This window comes from Pan paniscus, chromosome 3, assembly GCF_029289425.2.
Source record: "Pan paniscus chromosome 3, NHGRI_mPanPan1-v2.0_pri, whole genome shotgun sequence".
NCBI lineage: Eukaryota > Metazoa > Chordata > Mammalia > Primates > Hominidae > Pan > Pan paniscus.
In genome coordinates, this window is record NC_073252.2 from 121,019,210 (window position 1) to 121,044,089 (window position 24,880).

The window sequence follows — 24,880 nt, forward strand, 5'->3', positions numbered from 1 at the left end:
TGCTACAGGTTTTTGCAGAACTGAGCAAGCCCAACATTAGACAGATAGCCTAAAGACTGATTGATTTATTTGTTTTAATACAAATATACGCTCACATGTTGACATACAGAAATCTGTTTCAAATGAATTATTTTTTAAAGAACAAAGAACTTTATAACCCTAGTACCTAATCCTATGCCTGACACATAGTAGATACTCAGCAAATATCTGTGGGACTGAACTGCTCTGTGAAGCCTAGCTAAGCACTAAAGACTCCCACAACTTTTTCAGCTTTATGGGGAAGTGATTATCTTAAATAGTTTTAATGCAAATTGAATTATTGTTTAAAAAGCATGTCCACCAGTTGAAAAGTCAAGTCATGGAACATTGTTAAGATCCAGGTTTTAATTTAGCAGATATTGTTCTCTTTGCAGAATAATTACGAATCTATTTAAAATAAATGCTTTTTTATCTTTATCTCCCTTTGCACAATGGAGTGGCATTGTCAAAAGGGGAAAGTGTCTAATAATAAGTTGAAAACATTGTGCAGTTATACTTCAAAGACATCTCTTAAATTGTCCTGTTCAGGTTCACTGCCTCTGCTATTATTCATGTTCTAATTTAGGGCCTCGAAATTGTATTAGTTGCCTAACTGGAAGTTGCACTTTGTTCCTGTGCTTCTTCCACACTGCTGCCAGAATCATTTACTTTCTTCAACAGAAAATCAAGCCTGTCTCTTTCCTCATTAAAAACCTTCTGCAATTTGCTACGGACTGTGAGATGAGGACCAAACTCCTTGGCATTACATACCATATGTAATGTAATTATACCTGTGGATTTTTTTTCTTAATCTACCTTCATGTCCCCATGTTTCTAAGCATCCTCTACCAGTGCTTCCCAAAATTTTTCATGACATGTCACACATGGAATAATAACCAGATGATACCACTGTCTGACTGCCTGAAGTCTCTGGCTTCTCTGAGCTTTCTGGCCCTTCTGAGATCTGAAGGAAACAATATCTTAAGCATACCCTCTAATCCATTCCCAGTACAACCACTGGGAAAGTCTGCCCTACATGTGACCACAGTAAACCTTTTCGCCTCCCAGGAATGGTTTGTGCACTGCTTTTCTTCTTTGCTTATAATATTCATTCGGCCTTCTCGCAGATTCTCAATCTGGTAAATTTCCCCTCTTTGTCATTTAAAGCCCGGCTCATTTGGATTAGGGAAATGTTTCTGGAATTTTTTTAAGAATATGTGAAGCTCTTTGTTTCCAATTAAAGCCTTATCTTAAATCGATTAATTTTCACTCTTAGAAATTCTCTTTCCATTTTCTGACCCATTTGTAATAACTTAATTTTAAGGTTACACCTACTGTACCAATAATGATTTTGTTTTTAAAAATACAAATAAAAATCTCCCTTCCTTGGCTTTTTGGAAACAGTTTCTTTCCCCCGTAAATTATATTGCCCATGGTTTCATAAATACACATCTCAAATGGGTTACTCATGTAAAGGGTGTGTGTGCTTACTTGCGTGCGTGTGTGTGTGTGTGTATCACTACTACTATTACTAACAAATATATATATCATTACTACCCACTTAGCTATACTCTAAAGTTAAAAGATCTCAAAATACTTCTTGTGAAAAGGTTTACTAAGCCCAAAGTTCTAAGAGAAAAATTATGAAAATTGGTTTCCTTTGTTTAACAGAGCCTATTGCTTATTTTAAGTGTAATTGATCTTTTGTTTTGAGACAGGGTCTCACCCTGTCACTTAGGCTGGAGTGCAGTGGTGGATGGCTCCCTAGGCCTCAACCTCCTGGGTTCAAGTGATCCTCCCACCTCAGCTGGGACTACAGGTGTGTGTACCACCACACCCGGCTAATTTTTATGTTTGTTTGTTTGTTTTGTAGAGATGGGGTTGCGCCATGTTGCCTAGGCTGGTCTCAAATGCCTGAGCTCAAGCGATCTGCCTGCCTTAGCCTCCCAAAGTGCTGGGATTACAGTTGTGTGTGTGCCACTGTGCCTAGCCTGATTGATTTTGATCTCTAACACATTCCTCTCATAACTATTTCTGCTTTTCCAAAAAAGTTTTATGTATGGGTTAGGTAAATGTTTCTGGTTTTATCTCATTAAATGATTGGCTTTTAGTATCAGCATGAATCAAGTATAATTTGACTCACCTCATCCTTAAATTCTTACTTAATTTGGTAATTATTGTGTATTTTATCGTTTTCTATTAGTGTCTTAGCCTGTTGATCAAAGCTTGCTGCAGTTAGTTGTTTGCGTGTTGATCTTTCTCTACTTTTTAGTGTTCTTAAAGGTAAGGACCAAGTCATATGCTTCTGTATTTTCCTCACAGTGCTTTGCACAAAAAAAAAAAATTGTCTAGTAGGTGTCTTTTTAGTTACTTTTAAAGTATCTTGTGGGTAGTTAAGACTTTTTTATTCAAATTTTATATAAAATCTGTTTTTGTTTTCTGATGCCTGTTCAGCAGATGCTTACCCAGACTGAAGTAGTTTACATTCTTTTTCAATGTCCCAAAAGCTTAATTAGCAAATAATATAATGCAGACTGCTCCTTGCATAGGCTTTCATGGATTTTACATACTACTGCGTATTTTATTAGTCTCAAAGTCATTCTTCTCCCAGTGTAATTACACTTTTAAAAATTACTAAATTGCATAAGAGATATTATGAAATTGTGTTCCTGGAACATTGAGAATTTCAAGCTTTAAAAGACAGCAGCTAAAGTCAAAGATACAGCAACATTTTCAAAAGTTAGCTTTGTACATCTCTTGGCTGAGTAATGTGAACCCACACATGGAAAGATTTAATATTTACAGGAATGTTCTGGGCCTCTGTAAGAGCTGATCCCTCTATCAGGTTTCTGTGCAGACAAGCATGTTTCTTCTATCTATTAGGAAAGGGTTATGAATTGAGCATTTCAGAGGCTATGGTAAGAAGCAGGGAGAGAAGGGGGCAAGTAGAGAATTGCTAAATATCAATTCTTTTTAAATATTGAGATTTAGAAATAAAAATCAAGAATCTGTATTTTGACTTGACTTTTCAATCTATTATTCTAACCTCCTAGCTCATTGTTCCATTTATTCAAAGAACATTAACATCTGCCATATATTAAGAATTCAGAGATTGCTAACATTGCCTATATTCAAGGATCTCATAATCAAGTACTGAGGATAATTATACAAGAAGAGTAATCACTATAATAGCATTTAATACTTACTGAAGCATACATGCCATATGCCAAACACTGAGCTAAGCACATTGTATCAATATAGATATAAAAACACCTGCTGATTTGTCCAAACACACAGCTAATAAGTTTTTGAGCTAGAATTTTCCTCCAGCTAAGCTGATTCTTTTGCCCTCACTTTTAACCTTGTATGCCAAATTACGAGTTTAAAATTCATTTATGTACTTGGAAGAGTCATAGAAGTTTCAATAAAAGAGAAGACTTTTAAGCTGAGACTTGAACAAGAAGTGGAGCTTCCCTGATAGACAAAGAGATAAAATGTCATTCTGAGCAGAGGGAGAAATATGTGCGAAAACAGGGAGGCAGAAAGCAGCGTGGTGAGTTTTACTAACTGGGTGTTTAGGTGCTCCTAAGCAAGTCCAAGTTCAAGTATAGCGTTTCAAGTTTCTATGATTTTAGTGTAACTCCTATCTTATCTACAGCTCCTTTTCTTTTCTCACAGGGTGAGAAATGCTATACTTGAACTTGGACTTTTTTCCTTGATGTGCAATTAAATGATTAGAAAATAGGAAGTTAAGGTATTTGCAGTTAAAATGATCACGTTAGCCATGATGTAGATAAAGCAAGGAAAAAGAAGGAAAGAATAAGACGGCAGGCAGAAAAACAACTAGCACAGCAGTTATGATATTCTAGACAAATGATTGTGTTGGCTTGATATCACTGAGTAAACATTTATTGGGTGCCTTATATGTGCCATAGCTGAGCTTACAGTGTTGAATAAAATGAATATGATTCCTGCCATTACATACAGTCTACAATCTGTTGGGAAAGACAGACGGTAAACAAACACACAAATACACAATAAAGAAGAATGGGTAGAAGTGACAGTTTTAAGAGAGATTTAAGTAGTGTTAGCCAGGTCTATGCATTAGTTGGATTTAGAGGAAGAAATAGATACCTAGAATAAATCCAAGGTTTCTTTGAGATAATTCAGAGCCGTTACCAAAGATCCACCTTTCTCCCTGGTTTCTGGAACTATTCTCTCCATGAATCATGATTCATTGATATGTTTTTATTAAAGTATAAAGGCTCAGTGCTGCTTTCCTTTCCTAGAGGAAGGCACTCCCTATATACACATACACACCCTTGTTGATTATTTTAAATGAATGGGAGCCAATGGGACCTGATTTTTCAAGGTGTCTATTTTAATACTTTTGTCTGAACAAGTATTTCTATGTTAATGAAATTAGATTTGAGCATTTGATAGAACATGAAACTATAAGTGTTGAATTTCAGAATTTATAAAAAAGAAAAGGCAGCCTTATAATTGTGGTATAAGGTTTGATAGTTAAGACTCCTTCATGTGAAATACCAGATGTTTTGAGTCCTTGATATAAAGGTCAGAAGAAAAGAAGGATATTGGTTTCATAATAAACTAACATGTTTACAGTAATGACTATGCAGTGTAAGCTGTGGATATTTTGTTATATAAGAATGGCAGGGGGTCCTAGAACTGGGGGCTGGAAGCCCCATTTAAAAGGTCATCCAATATGATAATTTTTAGTCTGAAGCACACAAGCAGATTTCAGGTGAACTCCCTGGAATTATTTGCAAAATTGGGAGTATTTTTCATATGTATAGTTTGAGGGGAATTTCTGTCAAATGCACATAGGCACCTGTAATTAAAGAGCCGCCTTCATTTTCACACATGAGGAAACTGAGGCTGTTACAGATGTAGAGACTTGCCCAAGGTCTTGAATAAGTTCTCAGAAAGGGAGTTTGTTCTATGATTTGTTTTTTTAAATAAAGTTTTAATGGACAGACCACAATATCCAACATGGCCTTGGAGCCATAGGATTCAGAATATTAGAAAGCCTTGGCTTCTTTTTTCATTGAGTTGTCATATAGTGATTTTAATAATAATAGAACATGCTATCATTCAGAATACATTCTTCCACCCTAATATCCCAAAACAGTATTTTTAAAGAAATTCTAGGAAGGGTGTTTACTCATTCAGAGTTCTACAGGAAGGAAGGCTCTTTCCTACTATTTTTTAAGCATAACTTTCACTGACAAGACCAGGCCAGAAAAAGCCTAGCTGGCTGTTGGCCCAGACAATGTTATAATAATCATTGAAGTATACTCAACTTGCACTGCCTGAGGATAGCTACAGCTAAAAAAAATAAATAAATAAGCACACACAGATGTATGCTGAGTGTTCCAGTGACTTAGCTGACATGTGTGCTGTATATCCTTTGCTGTGTTCTTTCAACTATTAGAAAGGAAATTTTAAAATAGCCTAGAATTTATTATTCCAATAGGGTGAAAAGGACAACTGCAACTTTAAAAAAATAACCAAGCTCTCCACGGCTGTATCCCCAGCAAGTAAATCAATCTGGCATATAGTAGATGCTTAATAATTTTTTTGATGAGAGAATTGTTGAACTTTGTTAGTTATATTTCAGAAAGAGAATTTTGTTTGTTCATCAATAATGAGTATCATGTAGTGTCAAAATAGTAAAATTAAAAAGGACTGATTCAACATTTAGAAACCCCAGATTTCAGCGCAGTTTCTGTAAGTTATTGTACGACCTTGGGCCTCATTTTCTTTGTCTTAATAAGGATATAATAATATCTAATTCCCAAAATTTGGGGGAATATTAAATGAGCTACAGTATGTGGAAGATGCTTCATAGATCCTTAAGTGCTATATAAATATTAATGTTATTTATCTTAGATAACATTTTCACTTTTTTAAATATGTATTTACTGAAATCATCTTTATTTCCTAAGTCCTGTATTTGTTTTAGGTAGAAAGAAGTGATTTCCATGATTGAAATGGAGTTTTGAATTCTTTGATAAAATACATTTTAAGGTGTACAGAATTGTCTGCAAAGAATTAAAACACTCATTTTTAAGCAAGGGAAATATATTTATTTTATGATTTTCCTAATTGAATTTTTGCCAGCTAATTTGTACATAAGTTAAGGATTGATTGATATATATTTGATAGACAATCACCCTCTTCTAGGTATTATAACATATACGAAAAGTATACAACAGCATTTTCCAAAGTGGAAAAGAAATATTAGTTTTTGAGATGTTCCATGATTAGAGTTTGGGAATTTAAAATAGAATTTTTACATACTACCATAGGTTTCTCCTGGATATTTTTATTACCCATTAATATAATTTCCAAAAATTCCTTCATATAGAAACCTATACAAACCTTTTATTTTGTTTCTACATAGTGTTCTCCAAATTTATTTAACAAGAAAACCCTTTTTTCCATTACATTTGTTAACATTCACTCGAGTATTTTATAAAGCACTGGTATGAGATATGATGATATGACCCCATGGATTTGAACAGTCTGTTTGGAACTCTAAGTATGAACATGGTGAAGTACGTTAAAACAAAACAAAACAAACAAAAATAAAACAAATTAACTATGAGATTGTGAAATGGTTGTAATATATGTCACCAAATTCATGGCTAAATCATAGAAATTGATCTGTCACAGCTTGTTAAATAAGTATTCTTTCTCTTACATGACTTCTTATGTGATTTTTTCCAGACTGCTTAGTCAAAGAAGATAATCTTTCCAGATAGAGAAAATTTTAAAATATCTTTATTCCTCTTTAAATTTACTGATTTATAAATACTGGGAGTCTAACAAATGCAAGTTACTACTCTTCATTAATCCTTTTTATTTAGTTTCAGTTTACACACAATAATTGTATCAACTTATATGTACAAGTCAATTAATTTAGACTTGTGTAAACCTGTGAAACCACCTCTGCAATTAAGGTGCAGAACATCCCCATCACCTTCAAAAGATTGCTTTTGCCCCTTTGCAGTCCATTTTTCCCTCTTCCTCAGGTTGCAGTCAACCACTAGTCTGCTTTTTGCTACTATAGATTAGATTGGACTTTGTAAATATTTTATATAAATGCAGTATGTACTCTCTTATGTCTGTTCTATTTGACTCAGCATGATGAGACTCATGCACATTGTTGAGTGTTCAGTATTTCCTTTCTATTGTTGAGTAGTATTCCATTATATATTTTGACTATTCACTCATAAGTTGGTAGACATTTGGGTTGTTTACAATTTTACTATTGTGAATAAAGCTACTGTGGGCTGGGCACAGTGACTCACACCTGTAATCTCAGCACTTTGGGAGGCCAAGGTGGGTGGATCACTTGGACATGGGCGTTTGAGACCAGCCTGGGCAGCACGGCAAGACCCCATCTTTACTGAAAATACAAAAGAAATAGCTGGGGCCGGGCACGGTGGCTCAAGCCTGTAATCCCAGCACTTTGGGAGACCGTGGCAGGCAGATCACCTGAGGTCTGGAGTTCAAGACCAGCCTGGCCAGTACGGCAAAACCCCATCTCTACTAAAAATACAAAAAATTAGCCAGGCATGGTGGTGGGCGCCTGTAATCCCAGCTACTTGGGAGGCTGAGGCAGGAGAATCGCTCGAACCCAGGAGGCAGAGGTTGCAGTGAGCAAAGACTGCACCACTGCACTTCCAGCCTGGGCAACAAGAGCGAAACTCCACCTTAAAAAAAAAAAAAATAGCTGGGCATGGTGGTGCATACCTGTGGTCCCAGCTACCTGGGAGGCTGAGAAGAGAGTATCACTTGAGCGCAGGAGGTGGAGGTTGCAGTGAGCCAAGATCACATGACTGCACTCTAGCCTGGGTGACAGAGTGAGACTCTGTCTCAAAAAAATAAAATTTGTGAACTTCCATATACAAGTCTTTGTGTAGATATGGGTTTTTTCTTCTTAGGTAACTACCTAGATTATTTCACAATAATTGGGTTGTTATGATGTGGTAGGTGTAACTTCTTAAGAAGCTGACAAATAGCTTTCCAAAGTGGTTGTTCTATTTTATATTCCCATTAACAGTGTATGTAAGTTCTAGTTGCTCCATGTCCTTGATCAGTCTTTGGTATTGTTAGTGTCTTTAATTTTCATCATTCTTATAATGTAATGGTATCTCATTGTGGCTTAAATTCGCATTGATCTGATAACTAATGATGTTAAGTATCTTTTCACATACTTACCTCACAAAGGAAGCTGTGTGGTTAGCAAGTATGTTCAAATTTTTAGTCCAGTTACTTTGGGTTATTTTCTTATTATTGAATTATGAGGATTCTTTATATATTTTGGATACAAGCCCTTTGCAAATATGCATATTGTGAATATTTTATCCCAGTCTGTGACCTGTCTTTTCGTTTTCTTAAAGGTACCTTTTGAAGAGAAATTTTGTTTTGATTTTTGTAAAGACCTGTTTGTCCATGTTTTTCTTTTATACTTCTAGAAGTTTTGTAGTTTTAGCTCATACATTTCAAGTTTATTTTTCAGTATGGTGTGAGGTAAGGGTCAATGTTCATTTTTTTCGTATGGATTTCTAGTATTCACAGTACCATTTCTTAAGATAATTTCCTTTTTGAGTGCCTTAAAATCAGTATGGACTTCCTTTTTCTATTTTATTTATCTGTATCTTTATCCTCTAGATACTCTCACACTATCTTGTTTCTTTAGCATTATAAGTTTTGAAGTCAAGTAGTGTAAATTTTTCCACTTCATTCTTTTTAGAAGTTGCTAAAAGTTGCCACATTCCCTCTGTAGATACACACAGAGAGAGAGTTTAGACACATACCTCTTTTTAACCACTTTGAGATAATTCACATACCATAAAATTCACTATTTGAAATATTTAATTCATTGATTTTTAGTATATTCACACATATGTATAACCATCACCATAGTCAACTGTACACATCTTATTCATGCTTTCTCCTATTACCAAGAGCAATGTCTGGTATGTAATACATGCTCACCAAATTTTTCTGAATAAGTGAATCCATTAGTTGTAAAATAATGTAGGCATTAGCCTCTAGTAAAATATTAAGAAGGCTCATTTGACTGCATTCAGCTCTAGAACTATTCTTTTATTAGAACTCTGCTATTTTGAGGGATCTCTGAAACAGCTACCAGCTTAACCCAGATATAGATACAGATATATATATATGGCTACAGATTTTTTTTTTAAAATGGAGTCTTACTCTGTCACCCAGACTGGAGTGCAGTAGTGCTATCTTGGTTTACTGCAACCTCCGCCTCCTGGGCTCAAGTGATCCTCTCACCTTAGCCTCCTGAGTGGCTGGGACTACAGGCATGCACCACCGTGCCCAGCTAATTTTTGTATTTTTTTGTAGAGATGTCGTTTTGTCATGTTGCCCAGGCTGGTCTCGAACTCCTGGACTCAAGCAGTCTGCCCTCCTTGCCCTTCCAAAGTGCTGGGATTGGCCGGGCACCGTGGCTCACACCTGTAATCCCAGCACTCTGGGAGACCAAGGCAGGCAGATCGAACGCCTGAGGTCAGGAGTTTGAGACGAGCCTGGCCAACATGGTGAAACCCCGTCTCTACTAAAAATTAGCCAGGTGTGGTGGCATGTGCCTGTAGTCCCAGCCACTAGGGAGGCTGAGGCAGGAGAATCTTGCAGTGAGCTGAGACTGCGCCACTGCACTCCAGCCTGGGTGGCAGAGTGAGACTCTGTCTCAAAAAGAAAAAAAAAAAAACACCAAGTGCTGGGATTATAGGCATGAGCCACCATACCTGTCCTTAAACCATATTTTAGTAGTTATTTAAGGAAGTTACAAAAAAAATTCCTTTTGATATAATGAGTGCAAATTATTTGCACATTTTTGAAAAGAGAATAGTCATCTTTTGTTCACCTGATAATTGCTGAGAAGGGCAAACCTCCCATAAGTACTGCTTTTCTATTTTTTTTTTTTTTTTTGAGACAGAGACCTCCTGCTCCACCCACCTCAGCATCCCAAAGTACTGGGATTACAGGCGTGAGCCACCGCACTCAGCCTTCTATTTTCAAAAGTACTCTTGACATTGTTTGTATCTGTGACATAGATTATGGAATCTCTGGTACTTGTTTTATTTACCAATTACGAATAATAGTGGATTGTTCGTGAAATTCCAGACATCTTTCCCTAGGTATCTTTGAGATGGAATGTCAGTTCTGAGCCCAGTTAATTCATGTTGCCTCATTTTCTTTATAGGCTTTGATGCGGCCTGGAAGAATTGATAGAATCATCTATGTGCCTTTACCGGATGCAGCAACAAGAAGGGAAATATTTAAGCTGCAGTTTCACTCCATGCCTGTCAGTAATGAAGTTGACCTGGATGAACTCATCCTTCAAACCGATGCATACTCAGGAGCAGAGGTAAGATAGTTCCCTTCAAAATACCTTAGTGGGAGGAAAGCGGTGGCTTGGGGTCATTAAGCAAAATAAATTGCTTGCCCTGAGGTGTTTTAAATGACCATACTAAGAAATCTTGAAACAGGAAGTGCAGTACATGACATAGTCACTAAGTTAAATTGCACTTTACGTGGCTTCTATTATATCACAATTGTTTTTTACTTGCTCCTATTATTTCTCAAAATGTAGTCTTCAGAGGAATAGCATAATATAGTGAGAAGAACACTAGACTAGAAGTAGATTCTTCCATTGGGCTTCTTAATACAGCAGTTTCTAACCAATCACACACTTCTCTAACTTTGCTTTCTTTACCCATCAAATGGAAATGATACTACTACCTTCCCTCCTGTTTCCTCATGGAGAGCATAGAAATAAAATTAGGATATCATGAGTATAAAGGGCAAAGCAAACAGATTGTATCATTATCATCTTTTTATCATTTTGGCAAGTTATCTCAGTCTAATTTTGTATTAAACATTCTCTCACAGTAAAAGGGACCATCTGCCCTTACCTCTGAAGATAAACTCTTGACAAGAACAGCAAGACCTCTGTGAAAATATGAAAATGACTTTTATGTATGGCAGATTAACATTTTTTCTCTCCTTACCAACTCTTTACTTATGCTATTTTTATTTACCAAATAAAATTCCATCAAATAATTCTGCAACTTTTCTAGCTGCATTTCTTAATGAAAGGACCAACTATGTACCTCGACACAGAAATAGCATCTGTCACACCAATGATGTAGACTTTTAATGGGAGATTAATATTTTTTTAAGTACGAGGTTACAGATTATTTTTATTCTGAATTACTCAGTAGGCTAGGACTCCACATTCTGTTTTGCTTGCTATTGTTTTCATTCGTCTTATGTAAACACCGAAGAGATTACCATATGACAGATCATTAGTGGTAATCCGAGAGTCTATTTGGAACTGAACTTAGTGTATCATGCAGTCATAGCTAATAACAACAGCCAAAATAAATCCCAGATCTATTCATTGTTTTGCCCCAAGAACCATAGATATAGATATAGACAGTCCCCAACTTATGACAGTTTGACTTAAGATTTTGGGGCTTTACAATGGTGCAAAAATGGTACACACTCAGTACACTCCTCAACTTACAATACAGCTACATCTGGATAAATCCCTCTTAAGTTGAAAATAACAAGTCGAAAATATCGTAAGTCAAAAACATATATGCATTTTCGACTTAGACATATTCAACTGATGATGGGTTTACCAGGACATAGCCCCATCATAAGTTGAGGAGTATTTGTATTTGATTTTCCTCCTTTATATTTTTCAAGTCCACTGGAATAAAAAGCCCTGTGGAAAGTAGCTTGAGAAGCAGTTGAAGTGTGCTCACCTTTAACTCCTCTGAAACAGTGATCCTTATGACCATCCATAAAGTTAAAATGAACATACAATTATGGTTAACTGACTGCTCCAACATTTCTAGAATTCAGTTTTTGATTTGAGACGAGGGCTGGCATCTTGTATGATGATATGGCAATTTGCAGGAAACAGCAAGAGGAAGACGAAGAAACCATAAATCTCTCACTTGAGCCGAGTAAACTAGAAGAGCAGTTAGCAAGATATAAATGTGCCTTTCTCACTTTGAAGTAATTCATGGTAGTAACATCGAAGTGCAAAACAAAAATAAAACCCAGTGAGATTCTATCTGGCTAAAAGGAAAAAAACCTCATTTGGTGCCAGCAATTATTATACTGGCTTGCTAATTCTTATGTAGTGCACTTCTTATTTGATCTAACATGTAAGCACATTTATGATTAATTTTTATATGAGATCTTCTGAAAATCGTCACAGGAAAAGTAGCAGAAAATTCTATCTTCCTCAAATTATATTTTTGTGTTCCATAATGCTTGGGTTGGGGAGGGCATCCCATTGTGGTCCTATTTATAATTAGTATATTATTACAACTTCATAGAAATTTTGCTAACAGCTACATCTTAGTAGTTCTGTGGTTTCTAATTTAGATGAGGCAGGTTTGTTCCCTGTTGAGGGTTTTTGTTTTGTTTTGTTTTGGTCTGAATAGGTAGGCAGTTCACACAGTTGTTTTAGGAAAATTATTATTTCTTTAAAAGTCTTAAAGTTAATAAACAGGAGATTTAGGACACGTTAAGTAATGCTTAAGATAAAAGGTTTCATTTCTCTCTCTCTGTTTCTCTGTCTTCACAAAGAACTTTCTACATGGTGTGTGTTTAACAAGCACTTGATAAACTGGGGGGAAAAAAGATTTTTAAATTAGATTTAGGAAAAATAGACTTCAGTTCTCATTTGTTACAAGAGGAGCCCTCTAACTCCCTGCTGTAGACACAGCCATTTTCTCAGAGTTGGAGTGTCTCTCTGGCCACTTTGGGTATAAAAATGAAACTACTATCAATTTATTGTCCTCACAAGAGAATAGTATATTATATTCAAGATTATATAAAATTAATTTTATATAAGTGTATACTATTAGCTATATGAACAAGAATTTGGGCAGGAAAGCCAGAGACGAGGAAATTCCTGGCACTCTAATTGTTTTTTAGAAACAAAATGTTGAAGTGTAGTGAGCATTTTTTATTATTAGTGAAAAAGTTGTAGAGGATGATTAAGATGGAAATGATACTGGTGCTTTTTTTTTTTTTTTTTTTTGAGACAGAGTTTCGCCCTTGTATCCCAGGCTAGAGTGCAGTGGCACGATCTTGGCTCACTGCAACCTCCGCCTCCTGGGTTCAAGCAATTCTCCTGCCTCAGCCTCCCAAGTAGCTGGGATTACAGGCACCCACCACCACGCCCAGCTAATTTTTGTATTTTTATTAGAGACAGGGTTTCACCACATTGGCCAGGCTGGTCTTGAACTCCTGACCTCAGGTGATCCGCCCACCTTGGCCTCCCAAAGTGCTGGGATTACAGGCATGAGCCTCTGTGCCCACCACTGGTACTTTTAATGGCAGGGATGAGAAGAGGTTACTTTAAAAAATTATTTTCTTTTCACTTGGTTATTTATTTTGCCCAATCAGCATTGTTCTATAAAAGCTTAGACCAGCTCAGTGTTTGAAATAGCTCCTTCTGGTCAAAGTTACTCCATTTTTCCTCCGTGGAGAGGGTATACAGAGAATTGAAGCACTTTTGTAAGCCTCAGGAGGCTCTCAAGAGGAAGTCTGTCACCAGCTGGAAGGGGAATACAGCCGTTAGGGAGCAGCCTCTGAGGGGAGACTGAAGCAGGTTGTGTCTTTTAGCCATCTCTGCCACCTGCCACTCATTGTCCCTGTGGCTATGGACCTCATTGTCCTGGCTTCTTGACTGTAGCTGTCAGTTAATGAAAAAACATGTGCCATTTAAAAGCAGATGGGAATTTCTCTCAGGAGGAAGTAAGTCTTTTTGGTTATCACTATTGTTTTCTTTTGCTTTGATTTTTGTTTTTTAAGTTATTTGTAGCAATTCCACCTCATTTATTCATTTATCTTTTATCAAATTATCCTGGTTACTTTTGGAAGAGTTTTATCTCTAACAGGAAATCAACTGTCACAAATATATTTACAAAAAAAAGCAGTAACTGGGCTCATTACCCCATATGCCCTATGCTTGGGAACACAGGTGATGAGTAAGATGCATAATTTCTTCTGTGTATCAGAATTTGCTGACATAGGCCAAAGACTGATATCTGTAAAATTGGGGTTGAATTTTTATTTGCATTTGGATATTATCCTCCTTTCAGTGAATCCCTTAGGATCACCAATTTGTGAGGGAGTCAGGCCCTTCTTGGCCAGTTTGTAAATCTCCTCCCTTACATCTTCAGAGGCCAGCTTCAGCCAAGTGGGGACACTGCGGTGACAGGGAGGAGCCGATTGGGACAGGCCCTTCCTGGGAGCAGGCATGCAACTCATGATGTGGCAGTCAGGAGCAAAAAAAACACCTCCTTTTCTTTAAAATGTAAAAATTTGCTTACTATAGTGTTTTTTTTTTTATTGCAATCTTATGAATGTAGCTCTAGAAGATCTTTTTAAAGCAATTCATTAGAGTTAAATACATTTCACACAGAGTTTTCAAAAAGCTTTAACTTCATGTAAACTTAGTCTATTTGTTTTATTTTTAAATGATCTGTCATGCCCTGAATTCTGTTTTGTAGTCTATGCCTTCCTGGGTCTAATAATAGCACAAGAGCTTCATGCCAGCTTGACATTAAAAAAATCACCTTCTAGTTTGCCTCATTAATTCAAGAAGGGTCCTATTCACTATGCTTGAGCTATTATAGCTAATAAAAGGAGAGCCTTAAATTACTTTTCTGTCTCACTGATTAACGTTTTTTCTGACATCTCTTTTTCTCCCACACAGTGAAAACAGAAGGAGCAATTATAGCCACTTAAAATGTCTGTACTCTTCTTATGTGAAATCTCTTGTGATAGTATTCCCCAAACTAAAATATCAGTCATTGTATTAGAATCTGGCATAGATTGTTCATCTGACCAGTCAAACAACACATGTGAGATAGGAATAAGGATTCTAAGGAAGGACCATTTGACCTGGTCTTAAGCGCTCTACTTATTATTGTTAGAAAGCAGCTAGCAGCAGTGTACTTGTCTCCAAAGTGAAGCAGAGCACCACAGTACTTAGCACTCTCCTACAGACCAGGGGTCCCCAACCTCCTGGCCATGGACCAGCACCAGTACTGCATAGCATGAGTGAGTGGCAGGCAAGTGAGCATTACTGCCTGAGTTCTGCCTCCTGTTAGATCAGCAGTGGCATTAGACTCTCATAGGAGCACGAACCCTATTGTGAACTATGCGTGCGAGGGATCTAGGTTGTGTGCTCCCTATGAGAATCTAACGCCTGAGAACAGTTTCATTCCGAAACCATCCCCCCACCCCATTTGTGGAAAAATTGTCTTCCACAAAACCAGTCCCTGGTCCCAAAAAGGTTGGGGACTGCTGCTATGGACTGTCTGCAACCTACTTTTCCTGCCTAATCAGAAACTGCCCTATGAAAACATGCTGCTATCACCAAGTAGTCTACTATATTTGAGATCTTCTTTGCTATCTCTCTATTCGTCCTTGTGTCTTTACACTAAAATTCTGTATCTGTGCCCCAGAATTTCAAAATACTCAGTGCTCTGTATCTGCAAGTTCCATCTGCAAATTCAACCAACTGGGAATAGAAAATACTCAGAAAAAAGCAACAAAAAATAACAATACAACAACAAAAAGTACAAATTTGAAAATATAGCATGACAACTATATAGCATTTACATTATATCAGTTGTCATAAGTAATCTAGAGATGACGTATACAAGAGGATGTGCACAGGTTATATGCAAATACTATGCCATTTTATATAAGGGACTTCAGCATCCTTGGATTTTGGTATCTAAGGGGCTCCTGGAACCAGTTGCCCTTGGATACCAAGGGAAAACTATATTCTTTCCTTACACGACCTACTGAAATAACTACTTTGTCATTAAACCATAATGACCACGCCACCAATAAATAGCCTATTCTTTTGTACTCTTTTACACTTATTTTTGTTTTACTTGTTTAGCTGTTACCATATTTTTTCCTGTAGTTATTTTATTTTTTTAGAGACAGGGTCTCATTCTATTGCCCAGGCTGGAGTGCAGTGTCATGATCATACCTTACTGCAACTTTGAACTCCTGGGCTCAAGTGGTCCTCCTGCCCAAGCCTGCTGAGTAGCTCAGAATAGAGGTGCATGCCACTGTGCCCAGCTAATTTTTTTTAAAAAATTTGTAGACATTGGGGGTCTCACCATGTTGCCCAGCCTGGTCTTAAACTCCTGGCCTCAAGCAATCCTCCTATCTCAGCCTCCTAAAGTGTTGGGATTACAGGCCTGAGCCACTGTGTCTGGCCTCTGTAGTTATTTTAATATGAGCAGCTGCCTCATCTCCCCAAACACAGATTCTCTAGGGCAGAGATCAGTTCTTGTACTTCTTAAAGTCTGGCAAAGCAGCTGTCTCACACACACTCAGTGGGCATTAATATTAGATGGGTGGTAGATTTATGTATTGATTCTAAGTCATTTTACCAACCAAAAATGTCAGTTTTAACATTTGCTGAAGTGGCACTTTCTAGTTTTAATCATATTTTCATATACATTATCTACTTGAGTACCCTAACTCTATGAGAGCAGTGCTGTAGCGAAAGAACTAAAGTCAAGCAAAAGAAATTGGCTTGTCTGAGATCCCACAGCAAATAAGTGACAAACCTGGGACCAGAAACCAGGTCTCTCAGTTCCACTTGAAGGACTCCACGATCTCCTAATGCCTCTGTGTCAACACAACGTTCTTTGAAACTTTCATAGTTCCCTTTGACATCTCTGAATGTTTGATAAAAGTTTGTCAATTCCTGTGAATAGTGACTTAGCAAACTAAACAGCAGTTATGAAACATCTGTACCATTTTTATACCTTTTTCTCTTACAGTAATTGTCTTTACCTACCTTGTTTTCATCTTCTCCAAAAAAGTATAAGCTACCTAAAGTTAGGAACCTTGTTTTTATCAATTAATTTCTTTTATTTCCTAGGTATTGTGAATAATGTTTGCAATTTAGAATGAAAAGTATAAACAACGAAGTTCTATATAATGTATTTATGTGGCATGATCTAGTGATGTGCAGAATGCTATAGGAGAAAGGAGGAGGAGTAACTCACACTACCTGGGATTAAATGAGATAGATGATACCCAGAAGAATTGTTTTCTGAGTTTTGATGGGCAGATGGAAAGGCAGAGATGAATGAAAGAACATGGTGTGGTCTAAAATCAGTTAAAGTTTGAATATGATTGGCAGAAAGAGTCTTCATGTAGAAGTAGTAGGGGATGAAGCAGAAAAAGTAGGTCAGACTTAAATATGAAGGAACTTAAATATCATCCGAACTTGCTTTTCTCCTTTCAGCAATGGAAAACCATTGAAAAATGTGACCACTGTTGGGGTCAGATTTGTGTTATTGAAAGATTTGTGGCATTTGTGTCCAAAGCCACCACTAGCTAGCCTACCAAGCACCATTACACGAATTAGAAAAAGGTGTTCCTTCACCCCACTTGGTGACAGCTTTTTGTTACAGCAAAAAGCTTGTCAGAGCATGAGCAACATTTCAGCCCCTATTTGCCCGCCTTGGCTGGGCACCCTTTTGTAGATACAAGCTTTACATCTGTACAAGGTGTCTTATTTTTGTCTTCTCCACCTTTATCTCCCTCACAATGCCTAGCATATCACCTTATATAGAGTTGTTGTCTTTAAATAAACAAATGGAGATTTTACATCTCAAATATATAAACTACTTTCTGTAACTTTAACGTTTACCTCATGAGCCCTTGGATAAAAATAAATTGGGACTATTAAAGATGTCTTTTGTAGAAGATACAGAAATGGCCAACAAACATATGAAAAAATAGCATCACCAATGATCAGGAAAATGCAAATCAAAACCACAGTGCAATACCACTTTACTCCTATAAGAATAGCCATAATCAAAAAATCAAAAAATAATATATGTTGGCATGGATGTGGTAAAAAGGGGACATCGTTACACTGCTGGTGGGAATGTAAACTAGTACAATCACTATGGAAAACAGTGTAGAGATTCCTTAAAGAACTAAAAGTAGAACTACCATTTGATCCAGCAATCCCACTACTAGTATCTACCCAGAGGAAATAAGTCATTATATGAAAAAGATACTTACACATGCATGTTTATAGCAGCACAATTCACAATTACAAAAATATGGTACCAGCCCAAATGCCCATCAATCAACAAGTGGATAAAGAAATTGTGGCATATATATACACCATGGAATACTACTTAGCCATAAAAAGGAACGAAATAATGGCATTCGCAGCAACCTGGATGGAATTGGCAACCATTATTCTAAGTGAAGTAACTCAGAAACGGAAACCCAAACATCTTATGTTCTCACTCATAAGTGGGAGCAAAGCTATGAGTATGCAAAGGCATAAGAATGATACAGTGGACTCTGGGGACTCGGGGGAAAGGGTGTGAGGGGAGTGAGGGATAAAAGACTACACATTGGGTACAGTGTACACTGCTTGGGTGATGAGTGCACCAAAATCTCAGAAATCACCACTAAAGAACTTATCTATGTAACCAAACACCATGTGTTCCCCAAAAACCTATTGAAATAAAAAATGAAAATAATAATAAAAGGTCTTTTGTGCAAACTTTAACCTGCCATGAGGTACAGCACTTGTTGTAAATTGCTAGAATATTAAAAGTAAGGTGGATTATATCCTCTGAGCCGTATTATGTAACTTTGAATACAAACTGTAAGGACAAAAGCATAATCTCTGCACCTGTTTAGTGGCTAAAATATGGCTTCTCTGTTGTAAATGAATTATGAAGGGATCTTTCAGAGCAAAAATCAGCATGTGCTAAAAGTAGATATTTAGGACTGTAACTTTTGAGCTAGTCCTGTACCACTCCCCTTTTCCCTTCTTCAGCATTTTATGATCTACATGCTAAGTGAAGAAATTTGGTAAAAGCCAAGACCCATCATGGCCACCTAGAACAATATGAGTTTAGCCAAATCATTTATCATTTGTAGAACTCACTTTCATCTTTTAATAAGGGGATAGGAAGATGGTCTTTTTATAATCCTTTCAAGTGTTAAAAATCTGTGTGGTTATATACCTGTCATAAATTAAATTAATTGTATAAGGAATCCCTTAGGGATTGGACCTCCAGGGATATGTAGTATGGTTATGCTTCTCTTACATTCTGTCCAGAAAGCTGGGATCTTGGGATCTTAGTCAATGCCTCTAAATATTTTCTTCTGTGGCCAAAAGATATTAATTATGGCACCAGAAGAATGGGGACCTTAAATGACTCTGACAGTGCATAGAACTTGGATTTTAATAAAATTCTCCTTAGCAAACTTTAACAGTTTTCCACTAAGTAGAAAAGAAAATTTTACATGCTCAGAGAGTTGAAGGCCTAGTGATTTTTTTACCCTGAGATCTTTGGTTGTTATGCTTTTCAACTTCCTTAAGAACAGCTAATCAAGTTCACTATCTATGATTTTGGGGATACTTGGATAAAAAGGGTTATAGAATGGAAATATACAGCAGCCGACTTTTTCCTTAAACTCTTTGTTGGGAAAATAAATGAAGGTTGCAAAATTATAATATTGTTCATTTTAACTTAACAATTTTTAAAACTTCAATGTATGGAGATACAATGTACTTACAGTGTATGGAGATTCTCTGTATTTCCAAACTTCACCTTCTGCTTAAACTGGCAACAAAAGTACATTCAGCTTACCTGAAGGCTATTTTAGATAGGATGTTTACACCAAAGCTAATCATACTCCAGAACACCTTGTGCTGCCATACCTGTATTGCTAACTCTATGCCAGGTATTTAAAACTGCTGTGAGTTTACAAGAAGTATTAGTCAGAAAGGAAATGGATATGAATGAGAGGCTGGTTAGCAACAAACTTAATAGAACTTTTTACACCCAAACATGGAAGCATTTTTATAGGGAAGAAGTATATCCAGTGAACAAGTTAGTCAGGACCTACCAGATAATCTAGTCCCCAAGGCTGATATCCAGAGTAAATCTGCATCTGTGGAGAATTACTCAAGCCAATGATAATGCCGATTTGAGCATTCTAACATTCCACCTTATTTCTCTTCTTCCAAATTCTCAGTCTATTTCCTCATTCTTTTTCTCCAATATTTTATATAAACCATTTAATCTGTGCTTCCTCATCTTCAGAAGAGTGATAAAATGGAGGTGGGGGTTAGGTTCTGTTAACCTGAGAGGAGCTTATGATGTTAAAAAAGAGATGTGCAAAGCATGCTGTTAACTCTGTAGCATAGATTCTGGTAGTGACAGTTATTTTTGTTTGGTTATTTGAAGTGATGGAAGGCTGATTTCTAATAATAACCTAATTGATCTATATATGAAAAGATACACATGTAAAAGCTGTTTCTCCTTTTAGGAACTTTTTTTACTATATGAAATTGAATTATGGTTAAGTACCCTGGGTTATGGAATGAGAAAGCTGTGAATCCAAATGCCAAGTCTTCCATTTCCTAGCTATGTGACCTTTTTATTCATACGTAAATAAGGATAAGAGAGGTCCTTAACTTCATAGTTGTCCAGATTAGATGACATAGTTTATATAAGGTGCTTATCCTAGTAAGCACATAACAAGTGCTCAGTAAATAAATTTTGTTATAATCAGCAAATTTAATTTGATATCTAGTATAAAAAATCTACAATTTGCCTATTTTTTTCACATTGTGTTGCCATAGATTTTATGAATACTCATAATAAATGTTTCATGTATATGTCTTGTTTTTAGTTTTAATGGTGTGTTCTTTAAGCTATATTTCATAGTTTACATGCAGCGTTTATTTCATCTGATTTATATTTATAAACATCTGTAATCCTATTTTTATTTTTTCCTTATTAAAGATGTATACTATTTTTTACTTTTCAAATGTGTAAAGCTAATGTTTTACACTTTCAAATGTGTAAAGCTAATGTTTTTTTATAAACTCCCTGTGTAATATCCCTATTTCGGCATATTCTTTAGTTAATTGCTACTTTCTCACCTATAGCTTATTCCTAACTTTTTTTACATGTCTTGTTAATTAAAAAGAAAAAAATAGTAACCCAACTTTAGAAAGTTGAGGGTTTCTGTGTCCACTAGAATAATTGTTTAGGAAATAAGCATACCTCATTATTTTGCTCTTTCTTTGAAGTTAGGATTGGACCCCAGTGTTTAGGTAATAAGGCTGAGAAGTCTAATGCTGAGGACAGTAGCACCACATATCTGTTATTCAGTGTATGAAAGACACAATTGACATGTTCTCGTTCTTCATCCCCAAATGACCATAATTCTGAGAAGAGTTCTGAAAGAAGTCATTCTATTAGAATGTTATTAAACTTTATAAAATGGTTGTTCAGAGCTGCAATGCAGTGGTTACCTTGTTCTTAAAGAAACCCTCCACTAGTTTTTGGAAACTGAAGAACAGAATTTAACCATGCCTTAGACTGACTAGAAAGAAAAGTAGAAAGAATTTAGATTCATAGGGTTTTCTCTTTTTATTGTATTTGTGTTTCAAATTTCCAAAGATTATTTCTGATGTTCTTTAATAATAGCTCACTCCCTATTTACTATTAAATTCTGGAAAATGGGTTTTGCTTTTATATTTGTAGCAAAGTTTCCCTGTTTAGGAGCAAAAGAACTTTAGGTATAGTAAACATGCTACTTTACCATTGTGGAAGTTCCACATCATAAATTAGATATTTTCCCTTTTCCTTCAAAATTAAGTCACACTACTTTTGGCACTTGGACAGGACAATCTTTCAGTGACAGCAAAATTAGCCTTTTGGCATATTTTTATTCACTTTGAAAGAATCCTTAAGGAGCGGTTTTATGATTGAAAGCAAGAATTGTATTTACTTTGCCTAGGGTAAATTTCTTGCCTGAATATGTAAAAGAACGTAAGTCAAACACTGTTAGATAAAAACAAATTAGTATCAAAAGATTTCATTATAATAACTTGTCTATATTTTATGACATAAAATAGTATATAACTAAGTTCTGTATTATTTTGAACTTTTATTTCTGCTACTACAGTAGTGATACATCTTGAGGAACTCCAAGGGGCCTAAACATAAGTTTACACAGGTATTTGAAGAATCAGTTGACTCACTATCTGAACTGAGTATGTCTGTAAAGCTATGTTTAAATATATCCCTATATTTAAACTGATCATGGCTTATAAGCTAATCATCCATGAAGAGTGTATGTTGTCTTTCTTAATAGCCAGTATGTTAGACAATCAATATATAATTTATGTTTATATTAATAGACACACACAGTTTCCAATTGGTATTTCGATGCCTCTTTCCTAAATATGAATTGAAAACTAAGGACCACTAATATTTGAAAAAAGCTAAAAATAGACAGTCTAAAACAAGCACAGGGAGGATAGAGATAATTAGGGAGCAGATGAAAAGAGAGACAAGAATAATATGGCCACAAAACAAGCACCAGAAGCTCTAAAACAGAAGGCTCAATTGTTCCTTAATTGAAAATGTAAAACATTCAGGTAGAAATAAAAAATAAATGGAAGAATTGGATGATCAAGTTGAAAGTCTCCCAGAAAGTCAAACAAAAAGACAAAGAGATGAGAATTGTAGACATGGTAACATCTGACTAATAGAGGTCTCAGAAGGAACAAAGAAATCAGAAGAGAGAAAACTATCAAGACTTCTTTCCAAGATTTGAACATTAAATTTCTAGATTGAAAGCCTCTACCAAGTGTCTGGCCTCAAACCATCACATTCAAAGGACTAAAAATTTGGAGTGCCACAAATTTATCAACAGCAGAAGCTGTACGACAGGAGAGCTATTCTTGAAATTTCTGAGGGGAAATTATTTCCAACCTAGAGTTCTATATCTAGCCAAACCATGAAATCATATGTGAAGATGGAATAAATTCATTTTAGACATGCAAGACCTAAAACATGTTTATCTTCATGCATGTCTTTTTAGGAAGTTACTAGTAAATGTGTTCCACCAAAAAAACAAGGAAAAAACATGGGATCCAGGAAGTAGGTCGTTCAGCACATAAGAATAGTGAAGAGAATTCCCAGAGCAATAAAGAGAAATCCTGGAAAAGACATTTTTAAGCTTTTCTATAAATCTGGCAAGGAAATTCATTCTTATCAAGTTGTCACTATTTGACTCTATTTTTCAATTGAGAATAAATAATAAAAAAGACTAGTAGGTGAAAATTGAATCAGCCACACTGGGAATTATAAAAGCAAAGTATTGCCTGAAGAAACCATCATATATTCTTTTCACCTCTTTATTCCAATCCAGAACTGTTTCTCCATGAAAGCTTTATTTTAGAATTCAGTGTTACTGTTTTCTATACTTTTTAAAACTTCAAATGTGTAGTTCCTGAAATACTTTAATAGCAGAATCTTTCCCCTCCATCAAATAAAACCGTATGTGGGAAGCCTATTATATTGGATCTACTTTGGTGGGGTCCCTGTCCTGCATGCCTCTTCCTCCTGCCTGGGCATGCTGCATCCTGTGAGGCACCTTGGAGATTCCACAGAGCAGTTTAAAAACTATTACTGTAGCAAAAACACTGCTGAACACATGGCTTCATTCTTATTTCTCAGAAACATAACATGAGTACCCATTAGTTTCATGAACTCACAGAAACAAAACATTCTTGTGACATGGCTTGCATAGTGGGTTGTATACCTGTGTATCTGTGAAATGAACACTAAAAGTCCATCTTGACAAGTCTGCACCTATCTGAATATATTAGTTTCCTTTTAAATGAAAAGTCATTGCCTTGGTTTCAAACAAAAATTGGCACCTCTAGTTTTTACAGTCCTGACATTTTAAAGTTTGAAATTAGTAACTCATGTTTCTTTTCCCTTGTAAGTATGAGCTGAGACAAACATGAAGCACCAAAATAGCACTGTACTTTGGGTGGGGGAACCTGCATTTCAACTGCTCCTTGTAATACATCCTTCGTCCCCCTTAATGCAGTCTTTTCTTTTTCCGAGGTCACCTTTGTAAAAGAAGCTGTTCAAATATGTATAGTTTGTTTTGTTTTGTTGAGATGGAGTCTCGCTCTGTCACCAAGCTAGAGTGCAGTGGCACCATCTTGGCTCACTGCAACCTCTGCCTCCCGGGTTCAAGCAATTCTTCTGCCTCAGCCTCTGGAGTGGCTGGGACTACATACGCCCGCCACCACGCCCGGCTAATTATTTGTATTTTAGTAGAGACGGGGTTTCACCATGTTGGCCAGGATGGTCTCGATCTGCTGATCTCGTGATCTGCCCTCCTCGGCCTCCCAAAGTTCTGGGATTACAGGCGTGAGCCACCAGACCCAGCCAGATTTATAATTTTAAATAATTTTCCAGATATAATCTTTTCTGGTAAATAAAACTAAGAGATAGGGCTAAAGGACAAAAACAGACTAACAATACTACGGGAATTTGACTTTTTATGTAGTTGGTCATTATGGGATGTCTGTCACATCAGAATTGAATCTTCCTGTGCACCATGAAAATGTAAAAGATAAAATAGTAGAGCATGACAATAACTATTTAGTCTGAAAAATGATTTATCATTGGTGGATATTTAAAAAATGCCAACTCTGTGGCCTTTACTACATGTATACCCTCTGTTACTACATGTATACCCTCTGTGGGGAAGGGTACTCCCTAACCGAACATTTTGTGAATTGATTAATGTTTAATATTGATTTGCAAGGCTTAGAAATGTAATGAAGAAATAGCTATAAACCTTGTGTGCTTTGTGCATCAAGGAATTTAGGTGCATGTTGCTTTCCCATTTACTTATTCTTTTTAGG

General features: G+C 36.3%; 1 protein-coding gene across 4 annotated transcripts in view; it reads left to right on the forward strand.

Annotated features, from left to right (window-relative positions):
- AFG2A (AFG2 AAA ATPase homolog A) overlaps window positions 1-24,880 on the forward strand; it is a 392,804-nt gene that overhangs the window by 319,271 nt on the left and 48,653 nt on the right. For all 4 annotated transcript variants that reach the window (XM_003816399.7, XM_063603893.1, XM_008969471.6 and 1 more), the window contains one exon: window positions 10,286-10,450. In XM_003816399.7, coding sequence (XP_003816447.1) covers window positions 10,286-10,450 — 165 coding nt within the window. The remainder of the gene's footprint in view (window positions 1-10,285; window positions 10,451-24,880) is intronic.